Source organism: Carassius carassius, chromosome 45, assembly GCF_963082965.1.
Source record: "Carassius carassius chromosome 45, fCarCar2.1, whole genome shotgun sequence".
NCBI classification, from domain to species: Eukaryota; Metazoa; Chordata; class Actinopteri; order Cypriniformes; family Cyprinidae; genus Carassius; species Carassius carassius.
The window spans coordinates 16,876,218-16,897,201 of NC_081799.1; the positions used below are offsets into that span (position 1 = coordinate 16,876,218).

A 20,984-nucleotide genomic window follows, 5' to 3' on the forward strand; every position below is an offset into this window, starting at 1 on the left:
AAATCATAATATTGAGTCTTTAATTGCCTACATAGCCTAATAAGTGCTCAAGCGCATGAAAAAAAAACTTGCAACAGCGCACCGGCAAATATAATAATTATGAATGTGTTAGGAAAAAACAGCAAGTACACTGCATTAAAGTTTTAATAATTTACTGTTACACAAGTGCTTTCTGTTTTCGGAGACGAAGTCGTCTCGTCGACTCGTTATCTCCGCAGTATGCGCATATGCATGTTTCATACGGATTACATAATCAGAGAATATTTGTTTTCTATTTGAATTGGTTCTTTTAAAAGTTTCATTCTCCATAGATATATTTTTCATGTCTCTAATAATGCAAGAATACAGAGTTTTGAAGTGATGTGCTCAAGTTCAAAGACCGAGACAGCAGAAAGCGCATAATGTTTGCTTTTATTATTTTACAAAAGGGCAATGATTAGTTGTTTATCTGAGTGCACACATATAAACCTAGAGTCTTTGCAGATACAAAAGATGTATTACTGTTATCTGTATGACCAAAAATGTACTAAGTATTTTAAAAAGGAAATGATCGCACCGGCACCTCCATCTATCATTCAGTAGCCCAAGCACGTAACTATTCAGCTTCCACACTCCTCAAAAACACTTGTCCTGCACACTTTTTTCTAAGCTAACATTAGACTGAGTTTGTAAAGTTGCTACTACATACATATTTCAGATGATAAGCCATATTTGAGGTTGATGAATGTTAGGTGAACATATGGATGTCCTGCTCAATTTACTATATTGCCACATAGACCAGCCTTTAATGATTTGTCCGCCACACACTGCATGATTTCCTCACTTGGTGAGGAATATTTTTTTTTGCTGCGACTAAGCGACTAATGAAATTTTGGCTTATAGTTAGTTGACTATTAGGGGGCAGCCCTAGTTTTTATACACAAGAAACGTGCCTGAATGAGGTCAGATGAATTCAAAAGAGTTAAGACTTACTTGATTATTTGAGTAAGTCGATCAGTTGTACTCAAAAATATGTGGATGGATGGATGGATGGATGGATGGACGGACGGACGGACGGACGGACGGATGGATGGGTGGAAAGATGGATTGGTGGGTGGGCGGGTTGTTGGGATAGATGGATGTTCAGTAAATTCCACTTCCCATCATTTTAATTCTGACTCAACTTCCTGTCAGTTGGGGCCAATTCAATTAAAATTCTTACTCATGAATTGAAAGGGAGCCAATTCTTCCATTATGAATTGCACCCAAGCCTGATAGGTCTTTTAAAGGAACAAATTCCCATATTATTAGAGGATGCTGCATGATAGACAGGTTTTGGAATTTTAGCATCGAGGGTGGAATATAAACTAAACTGATGATCGGCCTTCGGTTGTCTGAGCTCAGCTGGGCTGATGGGTATTGATTATTTCCGTACTATTGCCCTTTATCAGGCGCCTGTGAATGTGCAACGCTGTCACCTTTAACCTTCACCGGCTAATTGATTTCTCATCCACCTTCCCACTCCTGTGCAATTTTTTTTTTGTTTAGCATTTCACACTCGATTAGAGTGACACTTCGGCTCTGACAACACACATTTATACTGAGGAAGGTCTTTCTCCTTTAGCTCACCTTATATTTCCCACTAATTCATCAAGCTGAAGGGCTGACAGCATTTGCACCCTCCCTACTGATGCACCTAACAAACTGCACTCTATTTGTCTCACGATCTACCACAATAACTCTTTTATTTCACCCCACCAATGGCTTAGTCTCTCCCTTTTCTATTTCCTGTTTTCTCTTTAATTACAAAATTAAAAAACAATCCAAAAGAAGCAATCTGCATCAACGCAGCTGTCTCAGATAAATTTTTCCAATTGGCTCCCTGCCTGCCTGCTGGCTTTTCCTCGTAGACTCTGTCGTTGAGTGTAGGCTGCATCACAGCTTGGAGGCGACAAGCATGTTGAAACAGAACACGGCCCAATAGGGAGCCTGGCCACAGGGGTCATTGAGGTCATTGTCCAGAGGTCAAGCAAGAGCCATATCGCTGAGCCTGGAGGTCAAATCTGAAAAACATCCCCTGTCTCGATAATTTGGGACACTAGTCTAGAGAGAGCTCAGAGCAAACTAGAGCGGTAATGATACCAATTTCCTATCCCCCCTGCTTTACTGACTGTATTTCTCACCTGGGCTGATGCAAGGACTGAAATATTGACTTAATGCAATGTAATACTACAAATCTCATGAGCCTTCTATCTGAATATACAAAAATGACTATATATGACTGTGAATATATATGGGGAAAATGAGATGTTACTGAAACACACACTGTCTCAAGAGATTTCACTCTATAAATATGTAGCAACAAGAAGCGAATGCGACTAACAGAATGTGCCTTGGGCTGTGATAAATAATTAACAGTTAAAACAACATTACAGAAACAGCATGGAGTTTTGAGAGAATGGAGGTGTCAGATGCATGCTAATGTGGTATTACATGGAGAAGATTTAGGGAAAGGGTTCAAAATGTACATAATACCTCTACCATCACCAAACAGACCACGCTGTTCAAAGACAAATCAAATGGATGACAGTGCCAGCTCTTTGAAATATGGGCCAAATAAAACAAATAAATTCAGATAAAGTAATATAATTAAAAATAATAACTTTGCAAAGTATATATATATATATATATATATATATATATATATATATAAATATGTGTGTGTGTGTGTGTGTGTGTTTGTGTGTGTGTGTGTGTGTGTGTGTGTGTGTGTGTGTGTGTATGATTTACACCATAATATGTATGTATATAATATCAATAAAATTGATGATGATGATGATGATGATTACTAATAACACTAATGCTACTACTACTACTACTAAAATAACAGAAGTACCATATTTTCAGTTAAAAAAAAATATTGATACTTTCAAGTTCTGAATAAAATACATACTTTAATTAAGGGCACAATAAATTGATCAAAATGTAATAAATAAATAAATGTTAACTGTATAATAGTAATTAAACTGGTTGTTGTTAATATTTTTCAAGATAAGAATTCATAGACAACTGTAACTTGATAAAACAAACAATAACATACCGTAAAAATATTTACTACTCCTACAATAACAACTACAACAACAACAACAACAATAATAATAGTATATTTTCGACTGCATTTTATTATTAAATTATTAAAACATGCATTTATCTTGTATAGTTAGCTATGGAGGGGCAAAAAAAAACATAACTACTCAGCCATAAATCAACTATAACTATTCCAAGTTATAGATAGAATGCCATCTGTTAAGATAGCTATAAGTCTTTTTGCACATCTCTTCCTCGAAGTATCACAGATGGTGTATTTGACGGAAGAGCAGTAGACAAGAGCTGTGAAGGTGCCAGGCTGGCTGGCTGGCTGGCTAGTGACAGGTCAAAAGTGTCACGCACTCACATAGGCTACACAAAAGTGCTGAAGCTAAAAATTATTCATGGAACTTAGTTTCTTCCAATGACGGACCACAACACACATAAGGATCCAACACCTTCACGCTCCCTCTGGGAGAGTTAGTGGTTAGTGAATACACAGGCACAAACTCATATGCAGATTCACCGCCAACAAAACGTGTCTTCAGACATTGTGTCTATCCCCACAGGGACTCGCCATGACAGGCAGTTGTCAGCGTCGAACATTGATGCGGATAGAAAGTGTGGAAGGGCTATGCTTCACTGCTCAGCGCCGCAATTAAAAACCCCTACATGCAATTAATACAGTCTTTAGAGTGTAACCGATTAAACGCTTTACAGCATAGCAGGTTATCTACACCAATACAGGGAATATGTTTACAATGCCTAGCTGAGCAGCCGTCTCTGTCCAGCAATACCTGCCAAATTCATAAGCTGTATATTTACTGCATAATCAAAACGAGTGTGCCATCTGCATAAATGCGCTTTCTCAGAGAGCTTGTGCTTTTTTAAATACTCCCCCATGAGGATACAGTAATATGCATGGGCTGAGATCAGTCCTGTCAGAGTTTGGAATAGGGCCTACTTTTTTTAGGACAGCTTAAAATGAGCACAGTTGGAGAAGCACCTCAGTGCATCGGGATTCATCTGGTGTAAATCGCTGCTACATGGCTTTATTTCATAATTATTGTCTCAGTTCTTAGACATGCAAATGAAGAGGGCAGTTGAGGAAACTTGCTGTGGATTATCTCACGACGCTGTGTGAATGATGAAACGAATCAGTCATCTTTAGTGGAAAGAAGACAGATTCTCTTCCCGTTTCTCCCTCACACAAAGTCTGACTAATCTAACCCGGTGTGTATTAAACTTCTGGCTTTTCCACTGAATACAGAATGTTCTGACACACTTATCTGGCTTAGAAGTCTAAAACTTTAATTTTATAACTATGTTGCAAAACCCTAAATTTTCAGTCTATATATATATATATATATATATATATATATATATATATATATATATATATATATATATATATATATAGAAATAACTGATGTTTTTTACTATATTAATTATATAAATCAATAAATTAACATGTTTATGAGGGTTTTCACAAAATAATTAAACAGCATTTTTCAATATTTTCAGCACTTATTAAAATAGGATACATTTCATGATGGATCATAAGACACTGATGCTGAAAATTCTGCATTTCAAAACAAAATAATAAATTGCATTGTTAAATATTTTGAAATCGAAAACACCAACTGAAATTATAATAATAGTTCACAGAATTACTGTTTTAAATCACAAAAAAATGCAGTATTGGTGAGCATAGCAGACATGAGAGATGAACAAAATCAAGATTTCTTAAAAAGCTGCTTCCTACTTATGTGAAAGAACAAAATCACAATTAGATTGCTTTAATAAACCCATTGTTTTCCCTATAGAACAATGAAATTAAATGCAGATCATATTGAGATATTTGCATAAATCTCCAGCATTTTGGATTTATAAAAGATTATAACATTTTAACATGGAAATAACTGCGATTTGCCTTAAGCTGTTTATAACAAACCTGTGAGTAATACAATCTTCCTTTAGGTTATATTTGCAAAAGCTTTGACACTGGCTTCTGTGCCTAAAAATGTTGCCTAGGCAGCTAACTAGGTTTTGGATTTTCTTTGTCAAGCTAAAAAAAAAATATATATATATATATACTACAAAAACTGTTCGAGTAGCTCTGAAAGTACTTTTCCCAAACTTTCAATTAAATGTAACTCATCCAAGACGCAAATAACAAAAGAAAAAAGAAAAGCACCAAAGACCCAAGTCGGGTTGTATGAAAACTACCACCCTGCATGGAATGGTTTCTTTTTACCCCTTAAAAAGGAGCAGTACGCCCTTGCTTGCCTCTGAAAACATGTTCTTTCTTTCATTCTGCCTGTCTGTCGGTCGGTCTGGCTAACACAGAAGTGCTCCGTCAGCATCAGATATAGTTGTTTCCAATTGTGAAAAAGCAGTGTTTTTTTGTGACAGAAATGGAAATGATTTCTCAGTCACATGTACTCCTTATTGCACTTTAAGTTAAATACAGTTCTCACAAGAAAAAAAAGCAAGTGGTATAAAATTGTAATCCTAAAAAAAAAGTGTATTTATTTAATGCTATTTATGAAAACTTTTAAGGGTAAAACGTTTGGAGGCTTGGTGACTCCGCAAAGCTTCAAAGCCAAACCCAAGAGGTTTCTGCTGACAATACGGAGTTGTTCTAGCTAACTGAATTGACCACACTGCACAAAAAAAAATCAGTTCCAGATCCCTCTGATCTTTTAGAACTCACATCCACTGATGCATTATGGGCACTGCAGGGGTACTGGTCAAGCTTTGGAGCAGAGGAGCTCTCTTTCAGTGTCTCTGTAATTTGATCATGTTTTTTCTCATAGTCTGGAGTGAAAGGACAGCTAGATAATGACCTTTTGTAACTCTCCTCAGTTAAGAACTTCCAAAGCAGTCAAAACCCAGTCACATTTCAAAAGCCTCTGAAGTGAAAACCAGTGTTACTGCTCTGCATATCTGAATTAATGAGCTGGAATAGAATAGAGACTCATTACTTCTGTGTGTAGAAGGGACAGTTCAACCAAAAATAAGAATTCTGTCATCATTCCAAACCTGTATGACTTTCTTTAGCAAAAAAAAAAACACACAGAAGATATTTTTACAAATTTCTCTGTGCTTTTTTGAACATACAATAAAAGTCAGTGGGGTTTCATTGATTTTCACTGAATGGACAAAATCAGATTCTTCAGAATACCTTCTTTTGTGTTTTGCAGAAGAAAGATAAAACATGACATGAGGGTGAATAAATGACAATTTTCATATTTGTGAACTGTCCCTTTAAATGGGCAAAAATGACAAGCAAATAGACAAGAGATGAATGGCCAGTGCAGGATCTTAACCTTGTCACAACCAATCACAGCCTCAGAAACATGTAAAGCACAACCACACGCATGCAGAGGAATGAAATGGAATGGTACTTACGAGATGGGCCCACTATAATGTAGGTGAGGATGAAGAGAGAGACAAAAAAAATGATAAAAATGAGATGAGTGAACTGGAAAGTTGGATTTTGTATTTAGAACATGAATGAAAAAAAAATAGTGAGTGATTAATGAAAAACAAGTGGGATGAAACCACAATGGGTCGGCAGTGACAGGAAAAGCAGATGAGGAGGAAGTGATGAGCGAAACTCTAAATTATGTTTTCTTCATGTCATGTTGGAATTACCATAATTACAAGATGACTCTGAGCTGTTGACATCATTGGATTTGCAAAAATGTGTTTCTATGACAACACCCATAACACCAAAAAAGATGCACATGCATTTTTTGGTTCATAGTATATCTAATACTTACTATAAATATATATATTTATAATATAATTTATAAAAAAAAAATATATAAAATATATTTAAATATTTATAGTAAGTATAATATATATATAATAATTAAAATTCTTAAATCTAAGCACACACTGGGCAGCTGGTTTTGATAAAAAAAAAATAGCTTTCAAAAGGTGATACAGCCATTTGAGTTGTTTCTACATGATATTAGAAAAAACAATTGATAGAAGTCAATGCTTTCGTAACAAGATAACAACTAACAATATCAGGTTTAAAAAAACAACGGTTTCAAGTTGTAAAACTAATAACTATGCTAATTCCAACATGACATGAACAGGAATACACTCATGTTATAGATTCCTTCTGTCTGACAGAGAAGCCTAAATGTTTCTACAAAGCTGTACTAATAATATTTCATTTTCACTCACACGTTGAATCATCGTCCATCAGCTGTCAGGTGAAATCATTCACAGCAAGTGTGCTGCTATGAACATCTATTAAGTGTGTAGAATATTCTTAATGCGTGCATGTTCTCAAGCCCACAGTAATGATTTATGAAGCAAGATGTGCCTCTAACCAGATGGAATTATGTTAATTGCATCTGGCAGCTTTAAATAAATGGCTGTTGCCATAGCACTTCACTCCTGTAATCAGCAAAATGCAAGGCCAGCATATGTGTGTGTGTGTGTGTGTGTGTGTGTGTGTGTGTGTGTGTGTGTGTGTGTGTGTGTGTGTGTGTGTGTGTGTGTGTGTGTGTCTGTGTGGGCTATGACTAATACAATTTAGACTCAGTTGAGTGTGTGTGAGAAAGATGCTAAAGTCAGTGAGAAGAACATAATAGAATTATTATCAAATGCGTCAGATGTGCTGCTGTGTGGACATGTATGCATGCTTGTGTGTGTGTGTTTGAGAGAGTTACTGAGCTAAGCAGCATCTGTGCATCTACACAGTTGTTGTAACTCACCGTGGACCTGAAGTGTTCCGGATGCTTCGGCTTTGCCCACGCTGTTCTCAGATAAACAGGTGTACGAGCCTTCATCTTCAGCCTTCACCTGAGTAAGACGCAGGCTGTTGTCGGCACGGATCTCAAACCTGCCAGGAAACATGCACACGCAACAAAGTTACTCTCTAGTATGCCTATAAACAGAGTTCCACTGTCCTCTGCCAGCTGTATCAGCAAAGTTTCGCTACATTAGATTTTAACACTGTAACACTCCAGTGTGATTAACATCTGCTGCTAACAGTGTTCCAGGAGTTTTTAACTTTTATATACATATAATTTATAAATTACAGTAAAAATATATTTAAATAAAACAAATAAAAATATATTTACAAAACAAAGTACTGATTTGATAAATATAAACAATATTTAAAATTAAAATGTAATTATTTTATTATTCAAAATAATATTCCTCTAAAGCTGTAACATTTTAGAGTGATTAACAGTGTTCAGTGAGTTTTTAACTTCTATAGACATATTTTTTAAATTGCAGTACATTATTTAATAATTATTTTAAAAATTGTAAACATAACACATTAAGTACTATAAAAGTCTAATATATGTAAAAATTGTTAGCTTTTTTGTCAATTATACTGCAATGCTGAATGGCTAAATGGTTAAATATTAGGGGGGGGAAACTATTTTATAGACACAACCTTGTATCATATTTGTCAACAGTCAACTATATGAAATATAAGATGACTTACAGGTCTGGGGGTTTGGCCAGTGCATTAACCATGTTAGAATGTTTTAATTTATAATTAAAAATAATATTTAACATAATATTTAATAATTAAGTTACATGTTAAACTGTCAGTTAATGTTATGGGCCTGTTTTTCTGCTGGAGGTCCTGAACATCATGTTCAGACACAAGGCATCATGGATTCTATCAAACATCAACAGATAATAAATCTAAACCTGACTGCCCTTGTTAGAAATCTTATACTGGACCATGTTTGGATCTTCCATCAGGAGAGTATTCCAAAATCAAATTTAACACAAAAATGGGTCACTGAGCATAAAATGAAGCTTCTGCCATGGCTGTCCCGGTCCTCTGACCGGAACTCTACAGAAGGATTTGGAGAGATTCTGGATGAAGGAATGGTCTCTGATCTTTTATCAGGTGTTCTCCAAACTCTTCAGGCAAAACTTTGAGCTGTTATCTTGGGAAAAAGACATTGCAATAATTGGGTGCCAATAATTGTTGCCAACATGAACTAGAGCATTTATTTCACAATGAGATTTTCCACCTACTTTCAATGGTTTCACTTCAATGATAGGTTAGAATTTTGTGAATTTTTTGAATGAAAGATCAAAAGGATAAACAATGCAGATTTATTTTCACACCTGCCTTTGCTCATATTTACCAAGGCTGCCAATAATAGTGGAGGGCACTGTGCATGTATACATACACATAAACAATACTGAAAAATAAAATTGAATTATTTTATCAAATAAAATTATATTTATTTATATAGTACATATTGTTATTATACAATTTTTATAATTTATATGCATTTTATTACTTTAATGCTTTATTATAATAATTAAAATTGTATTTATATAATACATAATAATAATTATTATTATTATTATTACTACTACTAGGAGTATTATTCATATTTTAATATAAAATAATTAGTTTTGTTTAAAAAAAAAAAATTAATTAACTTTTGTCTTTAATCGTATTGCTAATGCCACTATTTTATTGCTTCGAGCTGAGTCTCACCTTCCCCGAGGCAGTTCTCCTTCCTCTTTCCTCCAGCGTATGGTGGGAGTAGGGTCTCCCTGAACCTCACACTGAAAATCCACTGTGTCATCAGCGAGGACCACCTGATTCACAGGTCTACGTACAAACATGGGCCGCTCTACAGGAGAAAGAATCCCAGAGAGATCAATGTGAGATGAACGAGAGAAAACAAAAGCTATAGGATAAAGTAGAAGTACAAACCTACCAAACACTACAAGCTCGGCAGGGTCACTGTCTTTCTCTCCAACCATATTAGTGCCGACACACACATACATTCCTGCATCGCTCTTCCTTGTGTTTGAGATCATCAGCTTCCCTCCACGGATCTGTAAGGAAAAGCACACGACGATCTTCAGGGCTATGCATTTATAAAAAATTTAAGAGATAAAGACACTAAAATCTGAGTTGGTCCCCACAGGAAGCCAAACATGGTGTGATGTTTTATGTACATGGTTTCTGGGCTCCAGAAAAATATAAATACTAAAGCAAAAGCCAGTTTGATTGTTTATGGAACACTTGACACAGAGAGGACAGCCAAACTGATCCATTTAATAAAAGTGCTTTAATAGCCCCTTTAGTCGAGTGGCTGATAAGAGAGTCATAGACAGACAATGGGAGAGAGACGAACAAAGGGACAGAGTTGTATTGTTGAGAGAACAGAGAGAGAGATATAAATAAATTCCTATTTATTGGTTTGTGCATGTTTGTGCGAGTTATTAAGAGTAATGTCCTCTCTGAACTTCTTTTGTTTTTCAAAATGTTACCATACCTACACATGTTTTTGTTTCAAAACTGATTTGTTTGCATGCTTTGGCAATATTAAGATGGAAAAACATAATAAAGTACACTGAAACTGAGATTCATTCTAGAGTCAATAAAAATGCATTTCTAAAAAAAATTAAAATTCTCAAAAAGAGTCTCTTATGTTCGCAAAGGCTGCATTTATTTGACCAAAAATACAGTAAAAACAGTAATAATTTGAAATATTACAACTTAAAACAGCTGTATTTTAATATATGTCAAAATTGTATTTATTCCTGTGATGCAAAGCTGAATTTTCAGCAGCCGTTACTTCAGCCTTCATTGACACATGATCATTCAGATATGATGATTTGGTGCTCAAGAAACATTTCTTATTATTTTTATCAAACAAAGTAAAGAGGCCGCACTATGCATATAAAACGTTTATTTTGCACAAACGCGTTTCGGCGTGTGCCTTCTTCAGTGTGCAATCAGGAAAGCTTGTAACCAATCTTAAATACCCACACCCATTGTCATTGACACACCCATCGTCGTCATCATCATCAAAAGTGATACCAGGACCAATGGTGTCGCTATATACTGCAATATAATACACATAATACATCAAGAATTTTAACACATTCCAACACATGTAGTATTAACCTGCATTTATAGGAAACAGCTTAGTGACAGATCTTCATTCATCCCGTGCGGGATGCAAGTATTCAAATAAAAAATATGCCAAGCCTCTCGCTGCAAGAGGAGGTTCTCACGGTCTCCACCTCTTGGAGGCCGATTGACCAGCTCCAAGCCCATAAATTTGAGCATGTTGGCATTATGTCCCACAGAATTAAAGTGTCTTGCAACTGATGATTTATCGTCATTCTTTCTGATGGCACATTTGTGTTCGAAAATTCGGGTTTTCAATTGACGCTTTGTTTTGCCCACATAAAGTAAGTGTGTTATATAAGGCCAGCACTCTGAAAATCTACAAAAACATAGTGAAGCCTGCTCCCAACCTTATCAATAATTATTTTTATCACCAATGTTGAAAACATTGTGCTGCTTAATATTTTTATGGAGACAGTGGTGTGTATATTTTAAGGGTTCTTTGATGAATACAAGAAGAACAGTACTTATTTGACATGTATTTTTAAATGTATAGAAAGAAAGGAAAGGAAAGGAAAGGAAAGGAAAGGAAAGGAAAGGAAAGGAAAGGAAATGGAAAGAGACAAATTCACCGTTATCCTCTCGTCCTTGTCGTTCACTTTCACGTTGTTCCTCTTCCAGGAGATAGTGGGTTCTGGGTGGCCCCGTGGAGGGATGCACTCCATCACTGCCGGCTCCCCTGCTGCCACCACCACATCACTGGGGGTCTGTCGGAAATCATCCCGGAGAACTGAAGAAACAGGGAGAAAAGACAGAAATAATCAGCAACTGTGACTGGAGATCACTATGAACATAACTCCACAAACAGCTACACTCTACTGTGTTATACTGCAGCACTTTGGGATATTAGTTTAGTGCCATGCAATCATTTTGTTAGTTGGCTTTCCTAGTTTAATTTGTTTGCAATGTTGTCCTGTTCTCCCCCTGGTCTTAATTTGCTCACTGTCCATGTTGGCCTAATAAATAATGCATTGTTTCCTCTAACACATGACTATGAATAATTAAATCAGTTAGACACTGGCAAAAATCACCCTTCTTTTGTTACTGATACAGACCAAAAATGTTACAAACATCACACAAATGACAGTGTGTGCAAAAACAAGGCCTACAGGACATGCAAACACAAAAACGGCAACATAGGCAATAACCAGCAGCACAAATATCCTTCAATTGACCTTCCTGCACCTTTGGGGCTGATGATATCAGTTCCCCTCTCAATCTGGATTTCCATTTTATTGCCATTTATCAGATTCCTTAGTGCCAGCACTGCCAATACTTTAATCTGACCAGTGCTCTATCAACCCCTCTAAATCGTTCTGCAGCTACACGTTTCCAATTGGTGTTTGTGGCCCAGAGCGAAAGGTTTGCGTTCAGAGACAGTGTATGAAGTGGAAGGCTTTGGATATTGCACTGGATAAGATCCAAAAGTGAACCAAACTCTGGGTCTCTCAGTCAGAAAACAATATCCAGAGCTCAGACAGCAAATAAATCCACTGAAATAGGACCCTGTTTTAGTCAGCAAGCCATGAGAGAAGGAACTGTAAAAGTTCTCTTTATAGCCAGAGGGAACAGATTGAACTCGAACACTAAAACAGGCAGCAGACACTAAATAGTGGCTGAAGAAATTCTGCCTGCAAAATCATATTGTATTTTTTTTCTTATCTTGATAAATCAGCAATTTTTCCTTTCCTTTTTTAAGTTTCCATTTCAATTACTGTTGTACAAAATGAGAAATTATTAGAAGCCTGTTTTAATGAGGAAATAAGTATGCTATTTTCCTCACAAAAAAGTCAGAATTGTAAGTTAATTCTGAGGTTATATCTCACAATTCTATTTTCTTGTTTGTAAAATTCTTACTTGTGAGATAAAAAGTCAAATTACCTTTATTTGTTATGCCCTGGTGGAAACAACCTTCCATAGGAATGTTTTCATCCTCATTCATTATTGATGAACTATTCTAAAATAATGATATAAAGAATTCCAAAAGGGGCATGTGCCTACAGTTGGTAATTAGCATAAGACACGCCCATCACCATATAAGGGTATACCATTCAACCTGAAGTACAATAACTCTTCAAATTTATCCAAGGCCCAAGGATGCTCAAGGCCAATAGAAAAAACAACAAACAATTTATGCTAACAAAGACTGTATAAATTATTTCTTATTGAAAAAAGAACAGAATCAAACACTGGGATAAATGAATAAATAAACAATTCTACACATTCTGCTCTATTATCAGGCAATACAGGTCCCAGGTTAGCAGTACAGTTCTCTTATTTTTAATTAATGTACCTTCACAAACAATAATCTCTATTCACTGCCAAAGTCACTCTCTTTTTGACACCATTTCTCCTATCTGCCCCCTTTCTGGTCTTGTCCTTTTCTCTTGACTGACCTGAACCAAATTCTGGATTCCAACTGAACTGACAGAGGTCTGATAACAGTCCGAAGGCAGTCATTTCTCTCTCTTCCCATCCATCTTTCATGCTCTCTCTTGACCACACCACTTCACATGTCTCCTCAAAATCACACAATATGACAACTCTGAAGACTTAGAGAACTTTTATGTTTTAGCTGAAATTGACATATCAGAAGTCTTACATAAAATTTCAGAGCACAAAGACAAGATTTCTGAAGCTGCGGAGGTTGAGCTTTACCCCATAATTTGCACATCAAGCCCCTAAAGATGATTAATTCATTATAGAGAGGGGTAAAAATGTAGCATATTAAAAGTCCAAGTGGTGGTATCAATGAATCTTTCGACACTCTATTGGTTTCTCAATTCTAGAAAGTACTGGTGGGTTTAGTTCCAGTAAATTAAATTCATTTAGAAACATTTTTTTTATCTAAAGTGACCATAAATAATACTATCTTACAAATATTAATATTATGAATTTGTGATGAGTGGGGTGGGGCCGAGAGACGTGGGAACAGGAGCGAGGCCGGTGGAGTGATTGGAGATGAGCGACACCTGCTCGACCCACCGGTCTCGAGTCCCACGGAGGAGATGGAGGGATATAAAACTGGAGCGACGACAGTGACGGATGAGAGAGGACCAGGCCTGGGTTTTAGTTTGTGTTTTGCTTTTTATTTGTGCACGTCAGTTGTCCGTGAAGGGCTGACGCGCTGTTTTGTATTTCTTCTGTCATTATTAAATCTTATTTGTTTGTCCGCCGGTTCCCGCCTCCTTCTTCCCGATGATTATGGAGTTTTAAATCGTTACAGAATTATTTATTGATTTTTTTTGCGTGAAAATTAACAAAAATATTGCCAAGTGATTCAGGTCCATATATACTGAATACAACAAATTACACTTTCATAATCCAACTGTCCTTAAAATGATCCCATTACACCTTAAGATAAACGCGTATGAGTGTTATGAATACTCTCCTAAATAGAAGACATTAGACTTATCTGCCAAAATCTATCATTGTCATGCACATGATAGATTGATGACACCATAGTCAAGGTTTCCAGCTTGGGGACACCGGCTGTCCTTCAGCACCGCGAGCAGTTATTGAGAGTTTGATACAATCTCAAGGTCCCTAATACCTCTTGAGCAAAGGAACTAGAGTGTTTCTGCAGCGGGTTTTTAAGATTAGAGTCACAAATCTTTATAGGCGCTATGGATCGTTATAATGCAAGATTTATTAAAGCCGAAACAGACTGAAAAGCCATGGATGGACAAAAAAACAGCCGGGAACCAGCAGCTGGAATCAAATTTGTTTCTGACTATTAATTATGGGTGAGAATTAATTGGTGCATAGGATGTGTTTACGTGGGCGTAAGTGAATCAGCGTGTACGCTTTCACTTTAGGATGGATAATGCATGGCCATTACTTCTAAATTACTGCGTTAATGTCACTACAATGTCATCGCGGCGGGCGGGAGAGTTGGGTTTGATGAATGAAGCTCTCCGAGCATGTGCTAGTGAATATATATTGTTGATGAATCCAAAGCAGGACAACAGAACAGGCAGATATTAGCGTTAGCTACTGGGGCACCCCTTTTTGCACCTCTAATGGATGTCTGTCAGCTGCTGCTGTTTTAATTTCCTTCCTTTCAAATGTATGCGATGGAGTGGCATCAGGCTTGAATATAAATTACACTTCGTGAGGATGTCATGGTGAATGATGGCAGCATTCCTGCTTGACAAACATGAGTGTAATTGGATGTCTAGTGACATCGCATTTTAAAATAGGAAAACCCATAGACAGTTGTGGCAATCACATTTCATTAAAGGGATAGTTCACCCTAAAATAATTTCTATCATTAATTCTTCACCCTCTTGTTGTTCCAAACCCGTAAGACCTTTGTTGATCTTTGGAACATAAATTTGGTTATTTTTAATGAAATCTGAGAGCTTTCTTACCCTATATAGACAGCAACGCAACCACCATGTTCAAGGGCCAGAAAGGTAGTAAGGACATCATTAAAATATTCCACGTGACATCATTGGTTCAACAGTAATTTTTTGAAGCTACAAGAATAATTTTTTGAAAAGAGTCCAGATAGCACATGAAGACGGTACCACCGGTCCTTAAGAAATCCTGATACCATATCGTTTTCATTTTTTCAGTAACGACTTGCTACCGAAATTCTGGGTCTATGCGTCCTTTCTTGGCTTATTGCTTTATTAAACAACAAAACAACATCACTAATGTTTTAAAGCAAGTCTTAAATATCTTGACAAGATTTAAGTCAGTAGGGCATTGAGCGTTAGTTTAATCTATTTGAGCAAGTTTGAATCCCTGGCCCTACCTGCGTCTTTAATTAACCCCCGTGAACCGGTCCCAAAACACACTCTATGTGATCTTTCAACTAATTAATTTCCACACACACGCACTCACATGCATATAAACAGCATTAAAGAGGAGAGTCTCGTGGGCTTATGAGATCTAATGTTACCCTGTCAAGCCAACAACAGATCCAGTTCCCTTGAGAGAGGTGCCCTCAGATCTGAAAGAAAAGTAAGTTATCGTGAACTTTCCCATTGTTGCCAGAAATACACCTTCTAACAGACAAGCAAACTCACTATAATTATAAGAGGGGCTTGCTAAGCCAATAAAATGTGAGTATCATCTTCTCTTGTTCCTATCTTGACAATCATGACCTTAAGATAGGGTATACATGACTCTAACAGGTAAGAAAGGGTATAATTTCAAACTAGTCCTAGGCCATATCTGACCAAGAGAGCTTCTATAAACCCTGATTAGACTGCCAATTACCTATTAACCCTAGGGATAAGGGATTAGGACTATGACCTTCCACCTCTTACATTGGCCTCAGGGGGAAACCCCCTCTCTTTCTTCTCTCCATCTTTCTATCTTCTCTGAAAACCAAGTCAGTGTAATCCTACCCGTGAGCGCTGCAGTCCACTTCAATTACCTCCCTCGGCTGCCACTATAGCTGCATTCTGTGGGGCATGGCTAATGAATCCCCCGACTAGCAACCTTTCCCCTCTCAAAATCAATTCTTCTTCCCCGGTCCTTCATTAATTTTAAAGTCGGATCTCTGACATCAAAACCGCCAACATACGACTCTGCTGGGGGCTTTCACTTGCACCCAATGCAGCTGTCTATACAGTAATGAGTCTGTTTGAGTCACTAAGCGGCAGGTGAAAGGCTTTACGGAATCAATTCAAAAGCAGAGACTGGTTTGTTTGAGGTCTTTTTCAGCATTACAACCAGTTTGGATTGCTGAAATGTGAAATCCAATATGACCACAGGTTGTTTTTATGTTTTTCAGAGACCTTTTTTTTTAGCTTTAACAAAGCAGAAGTTTAAACTAAACGTACAAATGCATAAAATTAGCAATCATTCACACTTAATGAAATGGTTTACCGTCAAGCATGATGAGGCACTCAAAAGCACGTTACTTTGTTGCTTGAAAGCATGCATGTTTTACGAGCCCTCATGAATAAAATCTAATATTCAAATATGTGAGGAGAAATGACAAATGGCTCTCTCTCAGTGATGAAAGGTTTATGTTCGCAGGGGCGCTTTCAGCATTTGAGTTGGTCATCTGTCAATCTGTCCTCTCCACATGAAGCGATCCGTCACATTCTCAGACATATACATAGACAACCGAAAGCTGAAGATGGCTTCTTCGAAGAGGACATGGGCTGTAATCTCAGGGCGTGATCATTGCAATGCATTAATCTTATTAAATTTGGGACAGGAAATCACGAACGGTGTCAATATCAGTTTTACAAGTGCATCCATGTGCCTCGATATTAAATATCTGCACCGCTTCTTCCAATTTGATTTACGGATGCACAGGTGCCCAATGATGCATCTTACATGCTTATGATTACATACAATTTAATTAATTTCACTCCATTTGAGCTATGTGTGTTTAGCATGCGTAATCAGGTGTACAGGTGGTAGTTGACCAGCAGGGTATTGATTTGTCTGATTGATGAGGTATAATGCTAATCATTATCAGTGTGTGTGGACATATGGAGAGCTTTAGGCCTGTCTGCTGGCCCCTCAATCCTCTCATCTTCTTTAAATGCCCACATTTGTCCTCCGGCCCCCTGGATGTAAACTTATCCACAACAGACCACCCCTGACCACTCCAGACCAGGGCAGACCTGAGGCAGGAAAAGTTAAAAAATCTTCCACTCAGACAGACACCCACCAAAACAAAAAAAAATGGCTAAAAAAGCCCTCAGGGAGTCTCGGGATTTGAAAGAAGTATTTTATACTCATCAAAGCTGAAATAACCAAAAATACTGTAAAAACAGTTAATCAATAATTTTATAAAAGCTAGTGAAATATTTTATTTACAAATAAAAGTGAATAAGTCTAAAATCTGATAAAATGTTACACATTGCTCTTTGTATTGTCGTAAAATAAATTCATGAAAAAACAAGTATATATATATATATATATATATATATATGTGTGTGTAGAAATGAAGTTTCTTTTAAATGTATACCACAGTAATAAAGGCAGCAACATATGATAGATAGGACAGAACAAGAAAGACTATTAATAATCTTTGTTTACGCAGAAAAGTATTATAATACTAAAGGCGCCCATATAGAGCGGCACAGAGCACTTATGCACATCCCGTGCGCAGAATGATGAGCTTCAGTTCTCTCTACACAGCAGTTCAGTCAGTGTACTGTTTGAGTAAATGAATTACTCCAGGATATTGGTTAATTTCGACTCAGAAAGAGTGTCAGCCACGTTAAAAAAGTGAATCATTTAAGTAATTTGTGGATTAGTGATTACTGGAAACGTAAACCTAAGAAGACTAAGAAGAACTGGTTAAAACGAACGATTCATTTGGGAACCAGACATCACTAGTACAAAGGGAAGAGATATTGATACGTAGTCTATTAAATCTGTGCGTTAGTTTATTGAGCCTTTTCTTTGAACAGTTTTAAACCTCAGTTATTGTGCGTTCTTGAAGGGAGTTTCATCGTTTTGACTGTAACTGAACACAACACCCAGTTTGATTGATCGTGGGGCTCAGCAATAACACAGAATAGTATACACACAATATTGGATTTGGATCGGTCTCGTCTGACCGATACCCAATCTGCAGAAAATGCCAGTATCAGAGCTGATACCGATCCCAAGTATCGGATCAATGTATCCCTAGTTTACGTTCTCATTTAGTGAGACGGCAGACTCTGAAATCACCGCGGTTCAGTGTGTGTGTGTGTGTGTGTGTGTAAACCACGCATCTGCGCAATTCACTAACAGAGATCGACTTTTAAGTCGACACTAAATCGACTTTTGCAGCTAGTCCATATCGTGATTTGAATTGTGAAATGACTCTTTTAACTCCGTTTAAATTATATTAAGCCTTAAAGTTCTGCATAATTAAGGGCAGCGGCCACTTGAGTGACAGGTGGATTGCCACTGTCACCAATGTTGAGCTAGGTGGGTGTGGTTTCAGCAACCAGCTCCCGCCTTTTTGCCCATCTTTGATTATCCGGGAGTGTCGCGCTGTGACGTGCTGCCAAGATGGAGATGGCCGGTTCCACCTACTTTTGGCTTCACAAATACTCTTAGGAAACCTATGGGTATACAGTCTATGGTCTGCACGAGGATATCGTCACCTTTCCGACACATCGGATCTCGCGAGATCTCGTGCCACAAGATCTCGTCACAGCCCTAATAAGTAGACAAGAAAAGCATTTATTTGAAACAGAAATGTATTATTACGCTATAAATTATTTTAATGTCATATTTGATAAATGTACTGCTTCTTGGGCAAAAAAAGTATTTTTTTGCCTATTATTTAATCTTATTGATCCCAAACTTTTGATCTGTAGTGTATGTATAGATCACATAAGGTGCATCCCAAGATGCGTACTTATGCACTTTTCATTTATGCATTTAGCAGACACTTTTATCCAAAGCGACTTACAGTGCATTCAGGCTATACCAGAATGTGTGTTCCCTGGGAATTGAACCCATGACCTTTTGCATTGCTAACACAATGCTCTACCACTGAGCCACAGCTATAAATAGTGTGAGTAGTGCATTCACACTGAAAATTCCAAAAAGAAAAAAAAAAAGAAAAGTGAAAGTCATGACATTTGCCAAGTATGGTAGCCCATACTCAGAATTGGTGCTCTGCATTAACCCATCCAAGTGCACACACACAGCAGTGAGAAGTGAACTCACACCCAGAGCAGCAGGCAGTTATATATCCAGCACCCGGGGAGCAACTGGGGGTTCAGTGCCTTGCTCAAGGGCACTTCATGTCACGTACGGTGATACAAAAATCACGGAAGAGATCCAAATACAGGTAAAAGGTTTATTGAGGGGCAATCCAAAAAGCATAAAAAGTCCAGGCAGGGTCAAAACCAGAAAATCCAAAAACATAAAAACAAAACAAGAATACACGGGAAGAGCAGACTCTGGGAGGTATCATTCATTCGACAAGGACTCAGACAGACCGGGTATAAATACACAGAAGGATAATGGGGAAACTGGAGACAGGTGGGGAACAATCAATTAACTAAAACAAGGAGGAAGGTGACCAAATAAGGGAACAGGAAGTGATAATATGACAGACACCGTGGGAACGGAGGACACCTAGTGGAAACCCAGGGAACACAACCCAGACACTGTGACACTTCAGCCATGGTTATTGAGTGTGGAAGAGAGCACTCTTCATTCACTCCCTCCCACCTACAACTCCTGCCGGCATGAGACTCGAACCTGCAACCTTCAGGTTACAAGTCCAACTCTCTAATCATTAGGCCACAGCTGCCCCCTAAATCCACAGCTGCAAAGTGTACTTTAAATACCCGGGTGACATTATACCCGGGTGAAATTTAGTGTGAAATGTTATTCGTGCACTCGACTGTCACAGCTTTTAAGCTGTCAAATATATGTGAAAAAGATGTGAAAATTCTGTCATTAATTACCCACCATTATGTCATTCCAAAGCCATAAGACCTTCGTTCATCTTCGGAACACAAATTAAGATATTTTTGATTGAATCTGAGAAGTCTCTGTCTACATAGACAGCAATGATGCTACCACGATCAACACACAACGTAATAAGGACATCGGTAAAATAGTCCTTGTGACATCAGGGGTTCAACCATGTATACTGTTTGGATTTGAGATGCAGTTGTAGATAGACTAAGAGTTTGAAATGCTGCATTTGGAGCATAAAATTTTTTTTACTATTTTTTTTTTTTACAAGTAAATTGAAGAAACACACAAACATATTCATAAAAATGTGTCCTGGGAAAAATATAGGTCCTCATGGGCAGCCAAGTATTTGCTGAAAATATTATAGTGTGAGATATTTAAGCGTTTTTTCTTGAGCTGTCTGAGTGTATGAGTGATTTCCTTCTGTTCTCTGTAGTGATTTGTGGCCGCCACTAAGAGTTCCCTTGTGGAGTCAACACAATTACAGCAGCTTTGAGAAAGAGTACTTCTCTTGAATACACCTGTCTCTGGCCCACATGAAAAGACATCTCAATATCTTCCTCCAAATCTC

At 37.4% G+C, this 20,984-nt stretch overlaps 1 protein-coding gene across 7 annotated transcripts in view; it reads right to left on the bottom strand.

Moving 5' to 3' along the window:
- Nucleotides 1-20,984, bottom strand: part of LOC132127794 (roundabout homolog 2-like) — a 135,824-nt gene that overhangs the window by 28,234 nt on the left and 86,606 nt on the right. For 3 of the 7 annotated variants that reach the window (XM_059539903.1, XM_059539901.1, XM_059539906.1), the window contains exons 3-6: nucleotides 11,575-11,732; nucleotides 9,798-9,918; nucleotides 9,572-9,710; nucleotides 7,813-7,933 (exon numbers count right to left, since the gene is read on the bottom strand). In XM_059539903.1, coding sequence (XP_059395886.1) covers nucleotides 7,813-7,933; nucleotides 9,572-9,710; nucleotides 9,798-9,918; nucleotides 11,575-11,732 — 539 coding nt within the window. Of the gene's footprint in view, nucleotides 1-6,480; nucleotides 6,493-7,805; nucleotides 7,934-9,571; nucleotides 9,711-9,797; nucleotides 9,919-11,574; nucleotides 11,733-20,984 lie in introns of all 7 variants that reach the window. The other 4 variants (XM_059539905.1, XM_059539904.1, XM_059539907.1 and 1 more) reach the window with 2 other exon arrangements.